This window comes from Nomascus leucogenys, chromosome 6 (assembly GCF_006542625.1).
Source record: "Nomascus leucogenys isolate Asia chromosome 6, Asia_NLE_v1, whole genome shotgun sequence".
In the NCBI taxonomy this organism is placed as follows: Eukaryota; Metazoa; Chordata; class Mammalia; order Primates; family Hylobatidae; genus Nomascus; species Nomascus leucogenys.
Window position 1 is genome coordinate 81,228,099 of NC_044386.1, and position 18,553 is coordinate 81,246,651.

Sequence of the window (18,553 nt, forward strand, 5' to 3'; positions counted from 1 at the left end):
AATTCTTTTAGGGAAAATGCAACCAGAAACTTCAAGTTTGAACCTCTCTTAGATACTGAGACTTTAATAAATAGATGAATTCATGAATAGTTTTTATAAATCTAAATGCAGAAAAAGCTAAAAAGCATTTGGATATTTTATTACATCTCTTTTAACCAAACTGATAGCTTTAAGTTTTTAAAGGGCAGGCACTAAATTGTATTTTTTCATTGTTACCGTATTCTTAGCTACCATAAAAATTATTCTTTATAAAAATAGATAATACATTTTTTTACACTTTGGAGTAAAAAAGCCTTTTTATTTTGGAAAAAAATTAATTGAAATTAACCTTTTTAAAATATCCTAAGAGACATCAAGATAGTATGGTGACAAACCCCAACATTCAACTTTCTCCCAAATCTCTACTTAAATATCTGAAAACCTTTAAAAGAAAGATAAAGCCATTATTAGCATTAGCATTGAAATCTTAAAGGTTTGATCAGCATGCTACAAATTTCAAGGAATTTAAAAATAAACTGAAAATTTTAGACATAATAAAGAGAAAAAGAGATGAATCAGTAGGAAAGCACACAATCAAAAATACTAATTTCAAACAATAAGAAAGGCTATGAAGAAAATGAAGTAACAAAGAACAGTGAAAAAAAGTTTTCCTATATGTTTGTCAATTACCATTTAAAAATAAATAAGAATTAACATTTAAAAATATGAGCGCTGTCACAGAACTATACACACACATCATACCAATATCAAATTCTTGGTTTTGGTACTATACTATAATTATGTAGATGTAAGCACTGGGAGAAACTGGGTGAAGGGTACACAGAACCTCTGTGAACTATCTTTGCAACTTATTGTAAACCTATAGCTATTTCAAAGCATATATATATATATATATATGACCAAAAATAAATAAAAATATACAAATGAGACCTAAGATGAAGATGGATGCAGAGCCCTTTCCCTTTTCCTCAATTACCCCCTTGCTGCCTTCACTTCCTTCTCTGTCCAACTAAGTGCCCATGGTAAATAACTTCAGCCAATCCTCTGCCTACATTTTAAACTCAGGCCCTATGTACTTTCCACTACAATGAAAAAAATCAATGTTAGATAGATCAAATTGCCTTCTCTTCTACATCCATCCTTCTTGGTCTACTGCATCCCAATATTAGTTCTCTTTCTTCACTTTTTAAGCAACTGTAGCTGGTACTAAGAATACACATTTAAGCTAAAGCAATTTAAGTTGTGGAGGATTGAAATTGTTTCCTCCAGTGATTCATTCCTCTCTTTCATAGGAACAATCCCCAGCAGTGGCAAATACCTTTTAAAATATTCATACTTTCTGACCTAACAACTTGTACCTTGGGGAATTTGCCTGTGAGAAAATAAGGGATGTTTGAGAAAATGCAGAAATAAGGCTATTCATTGTAGAGTCACTTACAATTCAATATAGCCAGTGAGAAATAGTGAAGCAAATTCCGGTATCTGCACAGAACGGAATACTATTCAGCTATCTTTTTTTTTTTTTTTTTTTTGAGACGGAGTCTCACTCTGTCACCCAGGCTGGAGTGCAATGGCGTGGTCTCGGCTCACCGCAACCTCCACCTCCCGGGTTCAAGCGATTCTCCTGCCTCAGCTTCCCAAGTAGCTGAGATTACAGGCATATGCCACCACACCCGGCTAATTTTTGTATTTTTAGTAGAGACAGGGTTTCACTATGTTGGCCAGGCTGGTCTCAAACTCTTGACCTCGTGATCTGCCCATCTCAGCTTCCCAAAGTGCTGGGATTACAGGAGTGGACCACCACATCCGGCCTCTATTCAGCTATCTTAAATGATGTCAGATAAATGATTCTGCTCACATTGAAAATAGATACTACAATTTTGTTAAAGAAAGAAAAGCAAGTTACAAAACCTCTTGACTCCACATTGTCCACCACTTACTGCTCCATTTATCTGCTCTGCTTACAGCGAAGAATCATACTGTTCCTACTCACTGTCTCCCACTCCTAGTCGTTCACGCTCTCTCATTCCTATCAAGTTTCTGCCCATATTATTCTATAAAAATTGCTCTTAAGTGACTTCTTTATTACTAATTTCAGTGAAAGTTTTAGTTCCATGGTGGCATAAGCCCTCTTCAACCCAACTAAAACTTCTGAACAAAATATAAAAAAGATCTACCTAAGATTTTGAAAAGTAAGCAAAGGAGGCAAACAGTAGAAGGGGTCACAATTTGGAGAAGTGACCTGCACAAGAGTGAGTTTTCCATGACGTTTGTTTTTCTCATATGTTGTGCCCACCCCATTCCACCCCACCACCATAATCTCCCATTTCTAATGTTCTTGCCCTTGAGCATGGGCATGACTTGCAACTAGTTTCCAAACAATAAAATATGGCAAAGGTAATAAAATATACTTGATTCTGTGTACAATGTGTATGTTATATACATAAGACTTTAGCGACCATCTTGCTAGAGTTTCTCTCTTCTTTTGAAGAAGAACGCTGCCATGTTATGGTTGTCTATGATGGGAAGCCCATTAGGCAAGGAACTGAAGATGATACTTATAAGCTGAGGGCAGCTCTAGCCAGATATCAACAAAAAGCTGAAGGCTTCCATCCCACAGCCACAAAGAGCTAAATTCTGCCAAGGAAAGTGGATCCTCCATCAGTCACGTTTCAGATACCATAGTCCCAAACCAACATCTTGCAATATTTTAAAACCTTAAGCAGAGGACTCAGCTAACCCATACCTAGACTCCAGACCCAGAGAAACTCAGAGGTAATAGCTATGTGTTGTTTCAAGCCACTAAGTTTGTTATATAGACATAGAAAACTACTATACATGGCTCTGCCCTGAGCAAGGGCCTCACCATAGAGCAGAGCAGAGGAACATGGAGCACAGTTGCACAGGCAGCTAAAACCCTGAGAAAAACTCCGTATTTCTAGCCAAGGAACCCGTAAATGGAGTTCATGAAGGCCAGAATGTATGTGAGAAAACCCTGGCAGGGAAAGAGCCAGAGAAGGGGATATCTCTTAATTCTGTATATGAACCTGTCCAAATCTCAGTCTAATACGAGCTTCACATATGTGAAACTAACCCAAACCAAACAGCAAAGCTCTTAGCCACCTGAACTAATATGAACCACCTGCACAAGTCTCAAACTAACTCCGGTAATATTCATGTGTAAAACAAACTCAAACTTACATACCAAAAAAGGTTTACAGAGCTGAACTGAAATCTGAACCACCACCCACAAAGGCAAACACAACTTAGATTCAGAACTTAACTAGGTTGTACACTAACACAAAATGTCAACATTTTCCAGAGGATTACAAGATCCAGAGATTATATAATAATCATAATGTCAAAAATACAATCCAAAATTACTTGACATACAAAAACAAGTAAAACTGAAAATGTAACCAATTCTCAAGGGAAAGATAATCATCAGATGCCAATAATCAGATAACTTTGACGTCTGATAGCTGGAACTATTAGAGAGCCACTGTAACTATAGTACATGACATAAAGGCAAACACATTGGAAATTACTAAAAAGATTGGAATCTTCAATAGAGAAATGCAAACTATAAAAAAAACTCAATAGTAATTTTAGACCTGAAAAATATAATATCTGAAATTAAAAACTCCCAGGATGGGTTCAAAATGAAGATGACAGAAGAAGGACAGAACTTGAAGATAGATCAACAGAAATTATCTAGCCTTAGAGACAGAAAAAAAGATTGCAGGAAAAAAAAATGAACAGAGCACCAAAAGGTCTAAATACATATATATATACACACACATATATATAAATGTGTATATGTATATATACATATACACATATATCTTATATATGAATACATATATCTTATACATATGGGTGTTTTCATCCTTGCCTATATATTTTACATATTTATATATATATATATATATGCATAGAATATAAAATTAAGAGTCCAAATAATTAAGAGTGCAAAAGAAGAGAATAAAAAGAAATTGGTGCCAAAAAATTACTTGAAAAACGTCATGGCCAAAAATATCCCATATTTAGTAGGTTTAATGTTCAATTCTTTCCTATATTAGTTAAAAAATCAGGTGCATCTGTCACAGTTGATCACTTTCTCTTCCTTGAAATTCTTTCTCCGCTTGAATTTGAAGGTGTTACATTCATACAGCTTCCCTATTACAACTCTGGCAATCCCTTTATGGTCACCTTTGCTGGTTCTTTCCCATCCCTCTGATTGTAACAATAGATGCTTTGGATCTTTGCAACTCTCCTCTTCTCTAGCTATTCTAATTCCTGAGGTGATCTCACGCAATCTCATGGCTTTAAAGAAATCCATGTGCTGACCCTTCCTACATTTCTATATCCAGCACAGACTCCTCTTCTGAACTCCACATAATTGCCTACTCCACTGTCCCTCTGAGGTCTAAGACATAGCTAAAACTTAATAGGTCACAAACTGAACTCCTGGTCTTCTCTCATCTCACTCAAGCTTGTTCTCTCCCATCTTCCCGCTCTTATTTGATAGCAAATCCATCCTTCCAACTGCTCCAGGTCAAGATATTTAAAGGCATTTTTTACTCTCTCCTACAACTCACATCTAGTCAGTCAGGAAACACTGGCTGTACCCCCAAAGTATATCTAGAACCTGACCCTTTCTCATCACCTTTATTTGCAACCATTCTCAGCAATGCTATCACCACTCATCTCAACTATTTCAATAGCTTCCTAACTGCTCCCCCTGTCTTCACTCTTGCCTTCCTTCCTACAGTCTGCTTTCAAAGTAGCCACGGTGAATTTTAAAACTTACGCCAGATCATATCATCCTGTTTCAAAACCTACTATTAGTTTCCCAATTCAGAGTAAGAGCCAAAATCCACACAATGGCTTGTAAGATGCTACATAATCTGGCAATCTCAACTCCCACGAGCAGCCCTCCCATTCCTCTGCTACCTTACTTCTCTGAACTCATCAACCACCACTCTTCCCTCTCTCAGGACTCCAGTTAGTTTCCTGAATGAGCCAGGTATGTTCCAACCCCAAAACCTTTAAGCAGTTACATTTTATTATTTCTGCCTGGTTATACCTTTCCCTTAGATATCTTTCTGGCTGATGGCCCCATGTTCTTCAGGTCTTTGCTCAAATGTTTCCTTGTTAGTGAGGCTTTTCCTGACAACCCTGTTTAAAACTGCAAATCATTATCACTGCCTAGCTTCGGCGCTCCTTATATGCTTTCCTATTTTATTCTAATTGAAGTACTTATTAACCTTATCCCCTACTACAATATAAATAAAAGATTTTTGTCTGTTTTGTTCATTTACGTAGGCTAATGCATATGATAATGACAATGAAAAAAATCACGTATTTAGTAAAATATTATGCCAGGCACATAATAATTTAAGTGTTTTATATGAATTATCAGGTACTCCTAACAATAACCCTAAGACGTAGGTACTACTAATTAATCTCATCTCACAAATCAGGAAACTAAGGCACAGAGGGGTCAAATGGCCCAAAATCATATAATTAGTAGATGGCAAAGCTGGGATCAGAATCCAGACCATCTGACTCCCAAGTCTATACTTTTAGCCATAATGCAAGCATAACAGACACTCAGTGAGTACTTGCTAAATAAATGAACAAGTGTAAAGTTGACCCTTGAACAACATGGGTTTGAACGGCATGAGTATACATATACAAGGATTTTCTTCTGCCTCTGCTACCCCTGAGACAATCCTCCTCTTCCTCCTCCCACCCCTCAGCTTACTCTATGTGAAGATCTTTATGGTGATCGACTTCTACTTACTGAATAGTAAATATATTTTCACTTTCTTATAATTTTCTTAATAACATTTTCTTTTCTCTGGCTTACTTTATTGTAAGAATACAGTGTATAATACATATAACATTTAAAAATATGTGTTAATCAACTATGTTATCAATAAGGCTTTCGGTTAACAGTAGGCTATCAGTAGTTAAGTTTTTGAAGAATCTAAAGTTATACACAGGCCGGGCACGGTGGCTCATGCCTGTAATTCCAGCACTTTGGGAGGCCGAGGCGGGTGGATCACCTGAGGTCAGGAGTTCGAGACCAGCCTGGCCAATGTGGTGAAACCCTGTGTCTACTAAAAATACAAAAATTAGCAGGGCATGGTGGCACATGCCTATAGTCCCAGCTACTCAGGAGACTGAGACAGGAGAATCACTTGAAACCTGGGAGGTAGAGGTTGCAGTGACCCAAGATTGCACTACTGCACTCCAGCCTGGGCGACAGAGCAAGACTCTATCTCAAAAAAAAAAAAAAAAGAGAGAGAGAGAGAGAGAGAAAGTAGTTATACACAAATTTTTAATTGTGTGGGGCTTGGCATCCCTAACCTTCAGGTTGTTCAAGGGTCAACTGTATATGCCTTAATCTCATTTAAAAGTATGAGTAAGTACATGGACATCTATAACTATAAAAAGGACTAAAAGGATATACAGAAAGGTATTAACAGTAGTTACTTTTAGTTTCTGAGTGTTTTTATTTTTGTTTTATTTATCTATATTTTCTAACTTTTCTACAATGAGTTATATTGCATTTGTAATTTTTTTTTTAATTACCAAAAAGTCATGTTACAGAATCTTAGAAATGACATGGAACACTGTGCAGTGCACAAGGCATCAATAAATAAGCAGTTATAAAACATTATCAGCAGATCATTTCCAATTTCAGAAAGAAAGGAAATAAAGGAAGAAAGTGAAGGAAAGAGGAAGGAAGGAAAGGAGAAGAGAAAGAAGAGAGGGAGAGAAGGAAGAAGGAAGGGAAGGAAGAGGAAACAAAGAAAAAGTAAAAAAAAAAAAAGGAGATTAAAAAGCGTAAATACGCAGGTATATAAGCATGGGAGAAAAACTGATAGCCAAAATGATCACAGTAGTATTCTAAGTTGTCAGGATTATAGATGGCTTTTATTTACTTTCTTCTTGGAGTTTTTCAGATTTTTCATTATAAAACTTTCTAAGTGGCCAGGCGTGGTGGCTCATGCCTGTAATCCCAGCGCTTTGAGAGGCCGAGGTGAGTGGATCACCAGAGGTCAGGAGTTCAAGACCAGGCTGGCTAACATGGCGACAACCCATCTCTACTAAAAATACAAAAAAAATTAGCCGGGCGTGGTGGCGTGTGCCTATGATCCCAGCTACTCAGGAGGCTGAGGTAGCAGAATCACTTGGACCCGGGAGGCAGAGGCTGCAGTGAGCCGAGATTACGCCACTGCATCCCAGCCCGGGAGACAGAGCAAGACTCCATCTCAAAAAAATAATAATAATAAAAATAAGGTTTTTTCCCCCTTCATGTTAGTGGCTTTTTTTCAGTACTCCAGTTTCTTTTCTCCTGAGACTAAATTAAGCAATAAAACCTCAACTCGTGAAACTTCAATTTCTTGATCCTAGGTTTAAAAGTGGGCATTAACATGTTTAAAACATAAAATCAGCTAATAAAAATGATTACCTCAACTTGTGCTTGTTGCCTTGCTAAAATTATGTTAAAAACATCTAGAGTCTTCTCCAAGTCCTGTAAAAAACAGAGGCACTTGTAAACAAGAAATTTAATCATTAGATAAAAGAAATTTTTCTTTTATGATTTCTAGGCATATCTAGTCCATTATCAGTACCTGTGACCTAATGAAAGTTGAAAGTATTAGTATAAATTTGAATGCATTCTAGACTTTTAAATTTTTTAATTTTTTACAGTAAAAGAAAATAAGTTTTCCAAGAAAATAAATCCTCATTAAATACAATATGAAAATAATTTTTCTGTGAGACCATTATAATTAACAAATAGACATAAATGCACACGAAAACATGAATATTTAGGAAGGGGACTTGTTTTACATATCATCCTTATGATTCTTACTTGTAACTCCCCCCATTCTTATTATATAGCCATTGTACTAAAGGTGCCATTACAAAACACATAATATTTAAGAATGTAAAATTCTGCAAATCAATAAGTAGGCTAAAGTAGAAACTGATTTGAGGCATGTATATAAAAGTACGTGGGGGAATCTAACATTAACCAGGTGACCTGTGTTCCAAGTGCTTTATGTGCTGTCTCATACAATTCTCACCACTCCGTAAGACAGATATTGTTACCATTTTATATATGAGAACACTAGACCTCAGAATTTGAGAAACTTGTGTCCATAATCAGAAGGACATTTGGTAAATATCCAAGTCAGTACTTGAACCCAAATCCATCTGACTCCAATACCTACGCTTTTTTTAATATTTCATACTGGTGATTGTGATATACTTCAGAAAAATAGGAATTCAACTCATTTTTCACATTATGAATCATTGCCAGCAACAGTTCTATATGTGAAATCAGAAGACATTAAGCAAATTATGTATCCAGTGTGTTTCTACCTTTTTTTTTTTTTTTTTTTTTTTTCTTGAGAGGGAGTTTCGCTCTTGTTGCCAGACTGGAATGCAATGGCAGGATCTTGGCTCACTGCAACCTCCACCTCCCAGGTTCAAGCAATTCTCCTGCCTCAGCCTCCCGAGTAGCTGGGATTACAGGCGCCCGCCACCACGCCCAGCTAATTTTTGGTATTTTTAGTAGAGACGGGGTTTCACCATGTTGGCCAGACTAGTCTCGAATTCCTGACCTCAGGTGATCCACCCACCTCAGCCTCCCAAGGTGCTGGGATTACAGGCGTGAGCCACCATGCCCGGCTATGTTTCTACCTTTTAAAAGGGGGTAGATAAAACCTCTTCTTTCCCGAGAAGTAAAAGCTGTTTTTTATAAATAATATTTTGAAGTATTTTGAAAAGCCACTACCGTATAAATACAGGATGTCTACTAACAAAACAAGTAAGATATAACTATCTAATAAACACATATTTAAACAGCTCTGATACTGACTTTCTAAACATTATTATAAAAACCAGACACCTTTCCCCAAATTGTTTACAGTAACCTTATTTTATCTGATATTTGCAGGGGGAAAAAAAGTTTTTTTTAAAAAAGAAAAACTGGGAAAAAAAATTCTGCATTTTCCCACATAATTCTCTCTCAAAAAGAGGTGAATTCTGTTCTTCCTAAAATTATTTTTTGATTCAAATTACATGCAAAAGAATATTAAAGGATGATTAGACAAATAATAGCTCTCACTAATATATGGAAGATATACCTGAATTTCTTTCTGTATTTCTTCTGAGACTTTAGACTGCGTTAACTTGTTTTTGTAGGCAATTTTATAACTCCTGAGTAACTGCCTGTGCTTTTTTATGTTACTCCATGACCACATCTGTGTATACCTTCTTACATGAACTTCAAGAACAGAATCAATTGCATATTTCCACCTGAAAATCAAATTTTGTTAACGTAAATGTTAATATAAAGGTTTAAGAGAAAACAGGAAAAGTCTTGACTTTTTAGATCTTATGCTGTCAAATTTTTTGTTCTTCTTAACTGTCTTCCTATAAGAGCTCAACAATTCCCAGTAAAATTGTCTGACTTAAATAGACTTAGATATAAGAAAACCCTTAAGGAACAGAGTTTGCCAAAGCAAAATCCAAAAGGCACAAAATGACATGTGGGAAATAGTATTCCAGTATGGTTATAACACTGAGTCTATGTGGATGACTGATAAGCGATAAAACTTTTATAAAAATGTTGAATGAATGTCTTGAATGTTAAGTTAAGAATTTGGGAACCGGCAGGGTGCAGCGGCTCACATCTGTAATCCCAGCACTTTGAGAGGCCAAGGCAGGCAGATCACGAGGTCAAGAGTTTGAGACCATCCTGGCCAACGAGGTGAAACCCCATCTCTACTAAAAATACAAAAATTAGGCCGGGCACGTGGCTCACGCCTGTAATCCCAGCACTTTGGGAGGCCGAGGAGAGTAGATCACAAGGTCAGGAGTTCAAGATGTCGAGATGCTGAAAGCCTGTCTCTACTAAAAATACAAAAATTAGCCAGGCATGGTGGTGGGTGCCTGTAATCTCAGCTACTTGGGAGGCTGGGGCAGGGAGTTGCTTGAACCCGGGAGGCGGAGGATGCAATGAGCCAAGATCGCGTCACCGTACCCCAGCCTGGGCGACAGAGCAAGACTCTGTCTCAAAAAAATAAAAATACAAAAATTAGCTGGGTGTGGTGGCACACCCTGTACCCCCATCTTCTTGGGAGGCTGAGGCAGGAGAATCGCTTGAACCGGGGAGGCACAAGTTGCAGTGAGCCAAGATCACGTCACTGCACTTCAGCATGGGGACAGAGCAAGACTCTATCTCAAAAAAAAAAAAAAAAAAAAAACAGAATTCGGGAACCTAGGAGCAGAAATACAAGTGGATATTCATATGAAAAAAGTAATATGGACATACAAAAGAAGTGAAAGCTGTTTTTATAAGTAATCAATATATTTGCTATTTGTCTTTTAATACTCTTGTCTCTTTTTTTAAAGTGGTTGAATTACTTGGCTTTTAAAGGTTGTTTAACTCTGAGAGTAACTAAATATATGATTATATGTTCCTCACAAAACAAAAAACAAATTCTAACTTACCATCGTCGACCATTGGTATGAAGTGGTAAATAAGGCTTGTATTTCCTATAAGGCGCATTCCTAACCATATAATCCACTGACTCCAAAAGGTCAATCATACTTAAGTACTGTTAAAACAAAAATAAAGTTATATTTATTACACTGTACATATAAAAAAAGACTAAATTTCAATCTATTTTTTAGACTAGTAAGACTCTAAATTCCCTGAACAATGTTGCCTGGTAGCCCAATAATATACTATATTTCATCAAATTTAAGATGCTATCAATTGCAAGTATACTACAGTTCATCAAATTTAAGACACTATCAATTTTAAGTTGTAATATAATTTTAGGTTCTACTACAAAAGAAAACTGCTGTTAATTAAATTGTCTTATCACCAATATATACATCCTATTTTCAGATATGTTAAAATGTAAACTAAATGAACATCTTAGAAACAATGAAATATGGTATCTGTAAATTATGATATAAACTATGCCTGTTTTGAAGACTATATATTTTTCCTCTGGACCATCGTTTCAGCAGTAGCCATCTATGAGCTGATTTTGAAATTACTGCAAAAAATTATTGCATAACCAAAGCAAGATAAAGCTATTTAAGCAGCCATGTTACCATCAACACAGCAACTCTGTGTAGATCTGACAAACAGTTCAAATGGAGGGAAACATACCCCCAGAGGTAACATGAAAGCAGAGAAAATAAAAAAAAAAAGGCGGGGGGGGGGGGTGCAAGTCTAGCTTCCTTCTCTCTAATTTTTCACAATGCAGTTCTAATTAAAGGTTACCTACCATGCGGCTGTTCATCACTTGAAATGTGTCTAGTCTGAACTTAAATGTATTTTAAGTGATGTGAAATGTCTCATTACAACTTTTTACATTTATTATATGTTGATATGATTAATATTTTGGAAATATTAAGTTAAATAAAATGCATTATTAAAGTTAATTTCACCTTTTTCTTTTCACATTCTTAACACAGCTACTAGAAAATCTAAAATTACAACTTGCATTACATTTTTATTGAACAGAATCATACAAAAAAGCTAAATTAGCTAAATCTCCTGTCCTCCTTTCACTTCCAGTTCACCAAGCCTGTCACCCCAACTCTCTGGCCATACAACCATGCTTGGGAAACAAATAGAGGAAAAAGCTGCCAAGATAGCTGTTCTACAAATTAAAGAAACAACACTTAATAAGAGTGTCTTCCATTAAAAACTGAGGAGGGAAAAACACATTAAAATCTTCCATCAACAGGCCAGGTGCGGTAGCTCACGCCTGTAATCCCAGCACTCTGGGAGGCCGAGATGGGCAGATCACTAGGTCAGGAGATCGAGACCATCCTGGCTAACGCAGTGAAACATGGTCTCTACTAAAAAATACAAAAAAATTAGCCAGGAGTGGTGGCAGGCGCCTGTAGTCCCAGCTGCTCTAAAGGCTGAGGTAGGAGAATGGCATGAACTCAGGAGGCGGAGTTTGCAGTGAGCTGAGATCACACCACTGCACTCCAGCCTGGGCGACAGAGTGAGACTCCATCTCAAAAAAGAAAAAATCTTCCATCAACAATTGTGAGTCAAATGGAAACAATGTCATTCCCTACAGTTTGATATGATTCTCCACACTTTAGGAAAAGATGAAATAAAATTTTAAAAAACTACTTAAATTTGAAATTCATTTTCTTTAAAACAAAAATTTTTAAACAGTCAAATCTCAACATAACGAACCCCAAAAAACCACCAACCATTAGAGAAGTAATAATCACAAATAAAAGCAGTCAAGATTCAGGCTAATCAAAGCTGGAAATATCCACATGAATCATACCTGAGGTTTGGTCAGTTCAATGGCAATATTTTGTATTTCTATGTTGCAATCCAGTTTGGGCGTTTTGAGCTCTGATTCTGCATAAGGATTCATGTAGAGTTTTGCAGAGGCTGATATTGGCTGGAAAACTTTTATCACATGGGAAGACATAAGATATGTTTATATGCTTTTACATATAAACAAGTGTAAATAATTATGAGAACACTGTTACTCTAGAAGTAAAGAAAAATGATCAAAAATGTGTGTAACAAAATCACTACCAAAAAATATTTAAGAAATTTAAGCTTCTACTTAAATGCATAATAATAAGCTCAATCGTTAAAGTGAAATCTCCAAGGAGGAAATTGGAGTCCTATGCTTCTAGGTAAGAAATGTATAAAAGAGACAGACAATCTACTCTTGGTTATTCACAGTCTGCATAAAATTAGACTTCTCTTCCTTGTTGCAAGACATTTAATGATTGTATTATTCATTAAAAATACTAATACAAAAAAGGAAATAAGATCTGATAAATTTGTCTTATTTAATCACTAGGAGAATTTAGTAACAAAATCATGAATAAAATTCATTCCAAAAAAAGAAACTGCTCACCACTTTATTATTTTCAAAATGATCATTACGTATATAACCTTAGAATCAACTAAAGAAAATAATCTTCAGGTTGAGAAGTAATATAAAAAGGTGTATTAGGGAAGATGATAGGGGAATGCAAGGTGATAAATTTTAACCATGAATAGTATCAAACTATAAAAACTGTGATATCTTATGGTAATTACAATTTGCATAAGATTGTACAAACTTTTCAACTGCTTTAAAGGCTAGTTACAAATGGAAAATGCCTAAGAATGAAATTGTAGATTTTCCTTAACTATTTCTTACCATCAATGAACCTAAATGATTTCACAAACTAGCAGCACTTGAAAGTTTTATCATCAAAAAATGTAGGGATCTATGTAACATAAGTGCCAACTATTATCCAGCGTCAATTAGTTATAAAAGAACATGAAGAAAACAACAGTGAACCAGAGTAATATGGAACAACATGAGAATGAAAGCTGAGAACAATCATAAAGGGGTATACTAATAAAAAACCAACAGCTTCATTAGCATGAAACTGAAATAAAGAAAACAGACGGAAAAAATAAATAAATAAGCAGGAAGCTTTGTTAGAGATCCAGTTGTAAAATAAAGGTGAGGCTGCCAAGAAATAGAAAAGCTCACAAAAAAATTCTCTAGAGTGGCAGGATTATGTTAACACTGCAATAGTAACATAAGGGTGACCTGAATACCAGAATCTCAGAGATTTAGTTACTTTTTGAAAAAAGAAAGAAAACCTAAACCCTAAAACAAAAAATACAATAGCAAGCTAAGAAGAATACATGGAATTCAAAGAAGGTTGGCAGTAGGGAATGAACTACAGCTATACTGCCCTTCTCTCTCTCTTATTCTCCAGTGGTGTGTGTTACGATCTATTCCTAAATAATAAGTTATAACCCAAACATGCTGTATCATAATAGTAAGGTATAAAATTAATATACTTTGACTAAGTAAGTTTATCAGAAAAGTATGTTAAAATAATGTATTTAATTCTATGTTTCTTCCTATAACATGAAATAAACCTTTACTATTACTTACTGTATTGATAATTTGGGGGTATATTTCCACTTGTAAGAATTTCATTTTTCAGCTGATCCTAAACAAAAAATTTGAATGAGAATGAAAAAGAAAACGCACACATATTCAGACACACACACACACACACACACAAAGCTTGGTTCTTACATCAATATCTTTGTTTCTCTGTTATCAGTAGTCAATAAGAAAAAAACACTGAGCGTTATTTACAAGTATAAAGATACGGAAGCATAAAATTTTAAGAATTCTGTATGTCTACAAACAACCTTGTAGTATGTCCACTCTGACTCCGAAAAAATGTACTTATATGTATATCTATACACGGGGATTTCAGACACATTCTAGTCAAAAGCAAATCATATGTTACAGTATCTTTCTGAGAAATCAAAGATAGAAGATTGAAATTTATCCAGTTCTAAAAATTGAATTGTTCTTTATCCTCTAAGTAAATAAACATGGCTAAGACTGGTTTAGCACACTGAAGTTTTGAATTAATCTTCTACTATTCAGAAAATCATCATCACAAATGTCTAAAACCTTTGTCAAAGATACATGCTTTATATCTGAGAAATATTATCTTTATAATACTCTTAATCATTCTAATATGAAATATCAGAATGTGACAAGAATATCATCAAAATGAGAATGTAAAAAAGCATAAATACAGTTTTAATTTAATACCATGGGCTCTGATGTCACTGCCCAGAGAATGATTTCACAAACACCTTCAAAAACAAAATTGCTTTTCTGAAGACACATAGTGGATTTGAAAGGATGTTTTTAATATTTCTGATTTAGTGAAATACAAGTTAAACAAATGGCTGATATCCTGTCCTCATGAAGGCCCTCTTACATTAAACAAATTTAGGGAGTGGGAGTGAAGTTAGCTCTTCCAAGTATACATTAATATTACCAAAATCTGTTCCCTTGATCTCTGGTAAGACATGCTGCAATTTACATTCCAGTAGGCGCTAAGACTATCAAGTCGTATAAGCTGTAAGAGAAAAATGAAAGAGATCAAGCAATCAACACACTGAAATTATGAATCAATATTAAAAGATTATTCTCATGTTCACCACTCCAAAATTACCCAAATGCCATTTTGAATTTTTAAATTCAAAGAAAATAATATAAATTCAAGAAAATAATATAAAAATGAGGGGAAAATATATTCATGTTATTCAGACTTTATTAAGTCTAGCATTTGCTAAATTGCACTTTCAAGAACACTATTTCCAAGGAACTCAGTCATTCAATTATCAAATATTTATTCAGAATTTAGTATTTAACGGACCCTGTAAATATTGTGCTGAAAAAAAAAAAAGACATGATCCCTCCAGCAGATATGAATAGCTGTTTCCTGAAAACAGGTGGCAGCAGAGGAGTCTACAGTCAACAAGGTGGGAAAGCTACATACTAAATATCCCTCTTGGAGATTCACAGTGTTTGTTAACATATCTAAAGCTCTATAGTTTAAAATAAAATGAAACGTATCTGTTTAATTATGTATAGCTTAGTACTTTAATCAATAATCTTACTTGATCAGAGAATATTTTCCCTACAACATCTAAAAATATCTCAATATCTAGTAAAGCACCATTTGGGAACTATTAACTGTATCCTGTATTTCCACTTGATAGGTAAAGAACCTATACCTCAGAATTGGTAAGTGATTACAGAGGGTCACATAGTAAGTACCAGGGCCAAAACTAGACCCTAGACTTTTAACTCACACTCCAATGGCACATTCTCCTCCATCAATGTTCCTTCAAGAAAACAAATTAAGTGCACCTAGGAAACTAACAAAAATTTTTATTTCAACATAATACCTTGTATATAATTTTGTCTGCTTCATTTAATATGCATGGAGTCCAGTGTTCATTTGCAGTCTAAAAGAAAAAAGAGAATACCTCTGAAATGTGGTATGGATGTCATTAATAGTGCTCTAATACTTATAAAATGTAACAAAACAATTTAGAAAGAAATGACATCTACTTAATGTTAAATAGTATTAGCTATCTATTTCTTTACATATATTTATAAGACAAAATCAAAGAAACAATGAAAAGAGAATTGACATGATTCTAATTTGAGTTCATTCATTCAGAAAATAATTACTGGGTTAATGTGTATTTGAACAGTGGAAAGAATCGGGTATGAATGAAAACAGAGAACCAGCCTATACACTATTGAATATGGTACACATTCTTTTTAAAAAAACAAGTAATTGTTTTGTAATAGGAATAAAACCAGGAGAGTATGGAAATTACAGCATGACCCTGTTTCTACAAGGACAGCATGTTCAGCAACACCAAATACTAAACTTATTTAGCAGCAAGGGCGTTATTGAGAAACTTGTTAAGAACTGTTTCAGTGGAGTAGTAGAGTGAGAGTACAGTGGGCAGATAGGTAAAATGAGATCCAGATCACAGGTGGGAAGATAACTTTAGATTTATAAGTTAGATTGTAATTGCAAAGAAAAATAAATGGTATGGATACAAAGGAGGTAGGTTTGCTATTGCTGTTGTTATAATAGCCACTATAATAGTTGAAGCAGGAAATAATTGAGCCAGACAATGTGCCAAATGTTTTACATAAACTATCTCATTTAATCATCACAAAAACACTAAAAGGTAGGTACTACTTCAGTGAATGAATGTGGTTTTGACAGAAGGAGATTAACATGATAACCAGTACAATAATATTTTACAGGTCTTTGATAAAATACAATAGGAAGCATAAAAGAGGGAACGGTAAATTCTAAGAAGGAAGCGAAAAAGAATGAGAAAGAAAGGTCATATATCACGTAAGTATTAAAACTTGAGTAGAATCACCAGGAAGACAAAGAGAAGAAAGTAATACAGACAACTAAAGCAGAATGAAGAGTCTGAGCAAAGACACAAAGGGACAAACAGCAGCAAACATTAAGGAAACTACATACTCTTAGGCAATAGTATACCTGTTATCAGACAATAGGAGGTATATGACTATTTTGTATTTTTTGCATTGTTTGCTAGAAGCTCAAAGTTACTCTGCTCCCTTATGACCACTATCATTAGTTACAGTTTTCTGGAACAATTCTCTCTCTATCCTTTAGAACACAGATTCTATCCTCTTTAAAGGTGTTACTGTATTCTTCTTTTTGCCAAAAGCTACTTCAAATTCATTTTGGAAACAGGCAAAGGATAAACTAGTTTCCTTCACTCCCTTTCCTTTGTTTCTTCAGCTCTCTCTTTTTCTTTATTGTTTCCGCTCTGTTCTTCAACTCGATGTGTATCTCTACTTCTCTATATGCCCACAACATTGTTAAGCCTTCCACATAACCATGTCCTTCTTTGTCTGTTTCTCTGCCGGTCTACCACCCTACCATTCTTCTTCCTCTTCTTTCCTTATTGAGGCCCTCTCCATATAAGTAGTCATAAGGCAAACTTGCCTGGTATGATTTATGGTTCACTGTCCTTTATTTTATATATAAACACATTTTATTATACTTTAAGTTCTAGGGTACATGTACACAACGTGCAGGTTTGTTACATATGTATACATGTGCCATGTTGATTTCCTGAATCCATTAACTCATCATTTACATTAGGTATATCTCTTAATGCTATCCCTCCCCCCTCCCCCAACCCCACAACAGGCCCCCATGTGTGATGTTCCCCTTCCTGTGTCCATGTGTTCTCATTGTTCAATTCCCACCTATGAGTGAGAACACACAGTGTTTGGTTTTTTGTCCTTGTGACAGTTTGCTGAGAATGATGGCTTCCAGCTTCATCCATGTCCCTACAAAGGACATGAACTCATCACTTTTTATGGCTGCATAGTATTCCATGGTGTATATGTGCCACATTTTCTTAATCCAGTCTATCATTGTTGGACATTTGGGTTGGTTCCAAGTCTTTACTATTGTGAGTAGTGCCGCAATAAACACATGTGTGCATGTGTCTTCATAGCAGCATGATTTATAGTCCTTTGGGTATATACCCAGTAATGAGATGGCTGGGTCAAATGGTATTTCTAGTTCTAGATCCCTGAGGAATTGCCACACAGTCTTCCACAATGGTTGAACTAGTTTACAGTCCCACTAACAGTGTAAAAGTGTTTCTATTTCTCCACATCCTCTCCAGCACCTGTTGTTTCCTGACTTTTCAATGATCGCCATTCTAACTGGTGTGAGATGATATCTCATTGTGGTTTTGATTTGCATTTCTCTGATGGCCAGTGATGATGAGCATTTTTTCATGTGTCTGTTGGCTACATAAATGTCTTATTTTGAGAAGGGTCTGTTCATATCCTTCACCCACTTTTTGATGGGGTTGTTTTTTTCTTCTAAATTTGTTTGAGTTCTTTGTAGATTCTGGATATTAGCCCTTTGTCAGATGAGTAGATTGCAAAAATTTTCTCCCATTTTGTAGGTTGCCTGTTCACTCTGATGGTAGTTTCTTTTGCTGTGCAGAAGCTCTTTAATTAGATCCCATTTATCAATTTTGGCTTTTGTTGCCATTGCTTTTGGTGTTTTAGACATGAAGTCCTTGCCCATGACTATGTCCTGAATGGTA

At 35.4% G+C, this 18,553-nt stretch overlaps 1 protein-coding gene across 8 annotated transcripts in view; it reads right to left on the bottom strand.

Annotated features, from left to right (window-relative positions):
• The window catches only part of VPS13C (vacuolar protein sorting 13 homolog C), a 192,724-nt gene that overhangs the window by 134,357 nt on the left and 39,814 nt on the right, over nt 1-18,553 (bottom strand). For all 8 annotated transcript variants that reach the window (XR_004030533.1, XR_004030529.1, XR_004030532.1 and 5 more), the window contains 7 exons: nt 15,824-15,883; nt 14,908-14,988; nt 13,995-14,052; nt 12,360-12,487; nt 10,540-10,646; nt 9,171-9,342; nt 7,487-7,549 (listed from right to left, as the gene is read on the bottom strand). Coding sequence is in view for 3 of the 8 variants with exons in the window: in XM_030814508.1 (XP_030670368.1) it covers nt 7,487-7,549; nt 9,171-9,342; nt 10,540-10,646; nt 12,360-12,487; nt 13,995-14,052; nt 14,908-14,988; nt 15,824-15,883 (669 nt within the window). In the remaining 5 variants the exon portion in view is untranslated. The remainder of the gene's footprint in view (nt 1-7,486; nt 7,550-9,170; nt 9,343-10,539; nt 10,647-12,359; nt 12,488-13,994; nt 14,053-14,907; nt 14,989-15,823; nt 15,884-18,553) is intronic.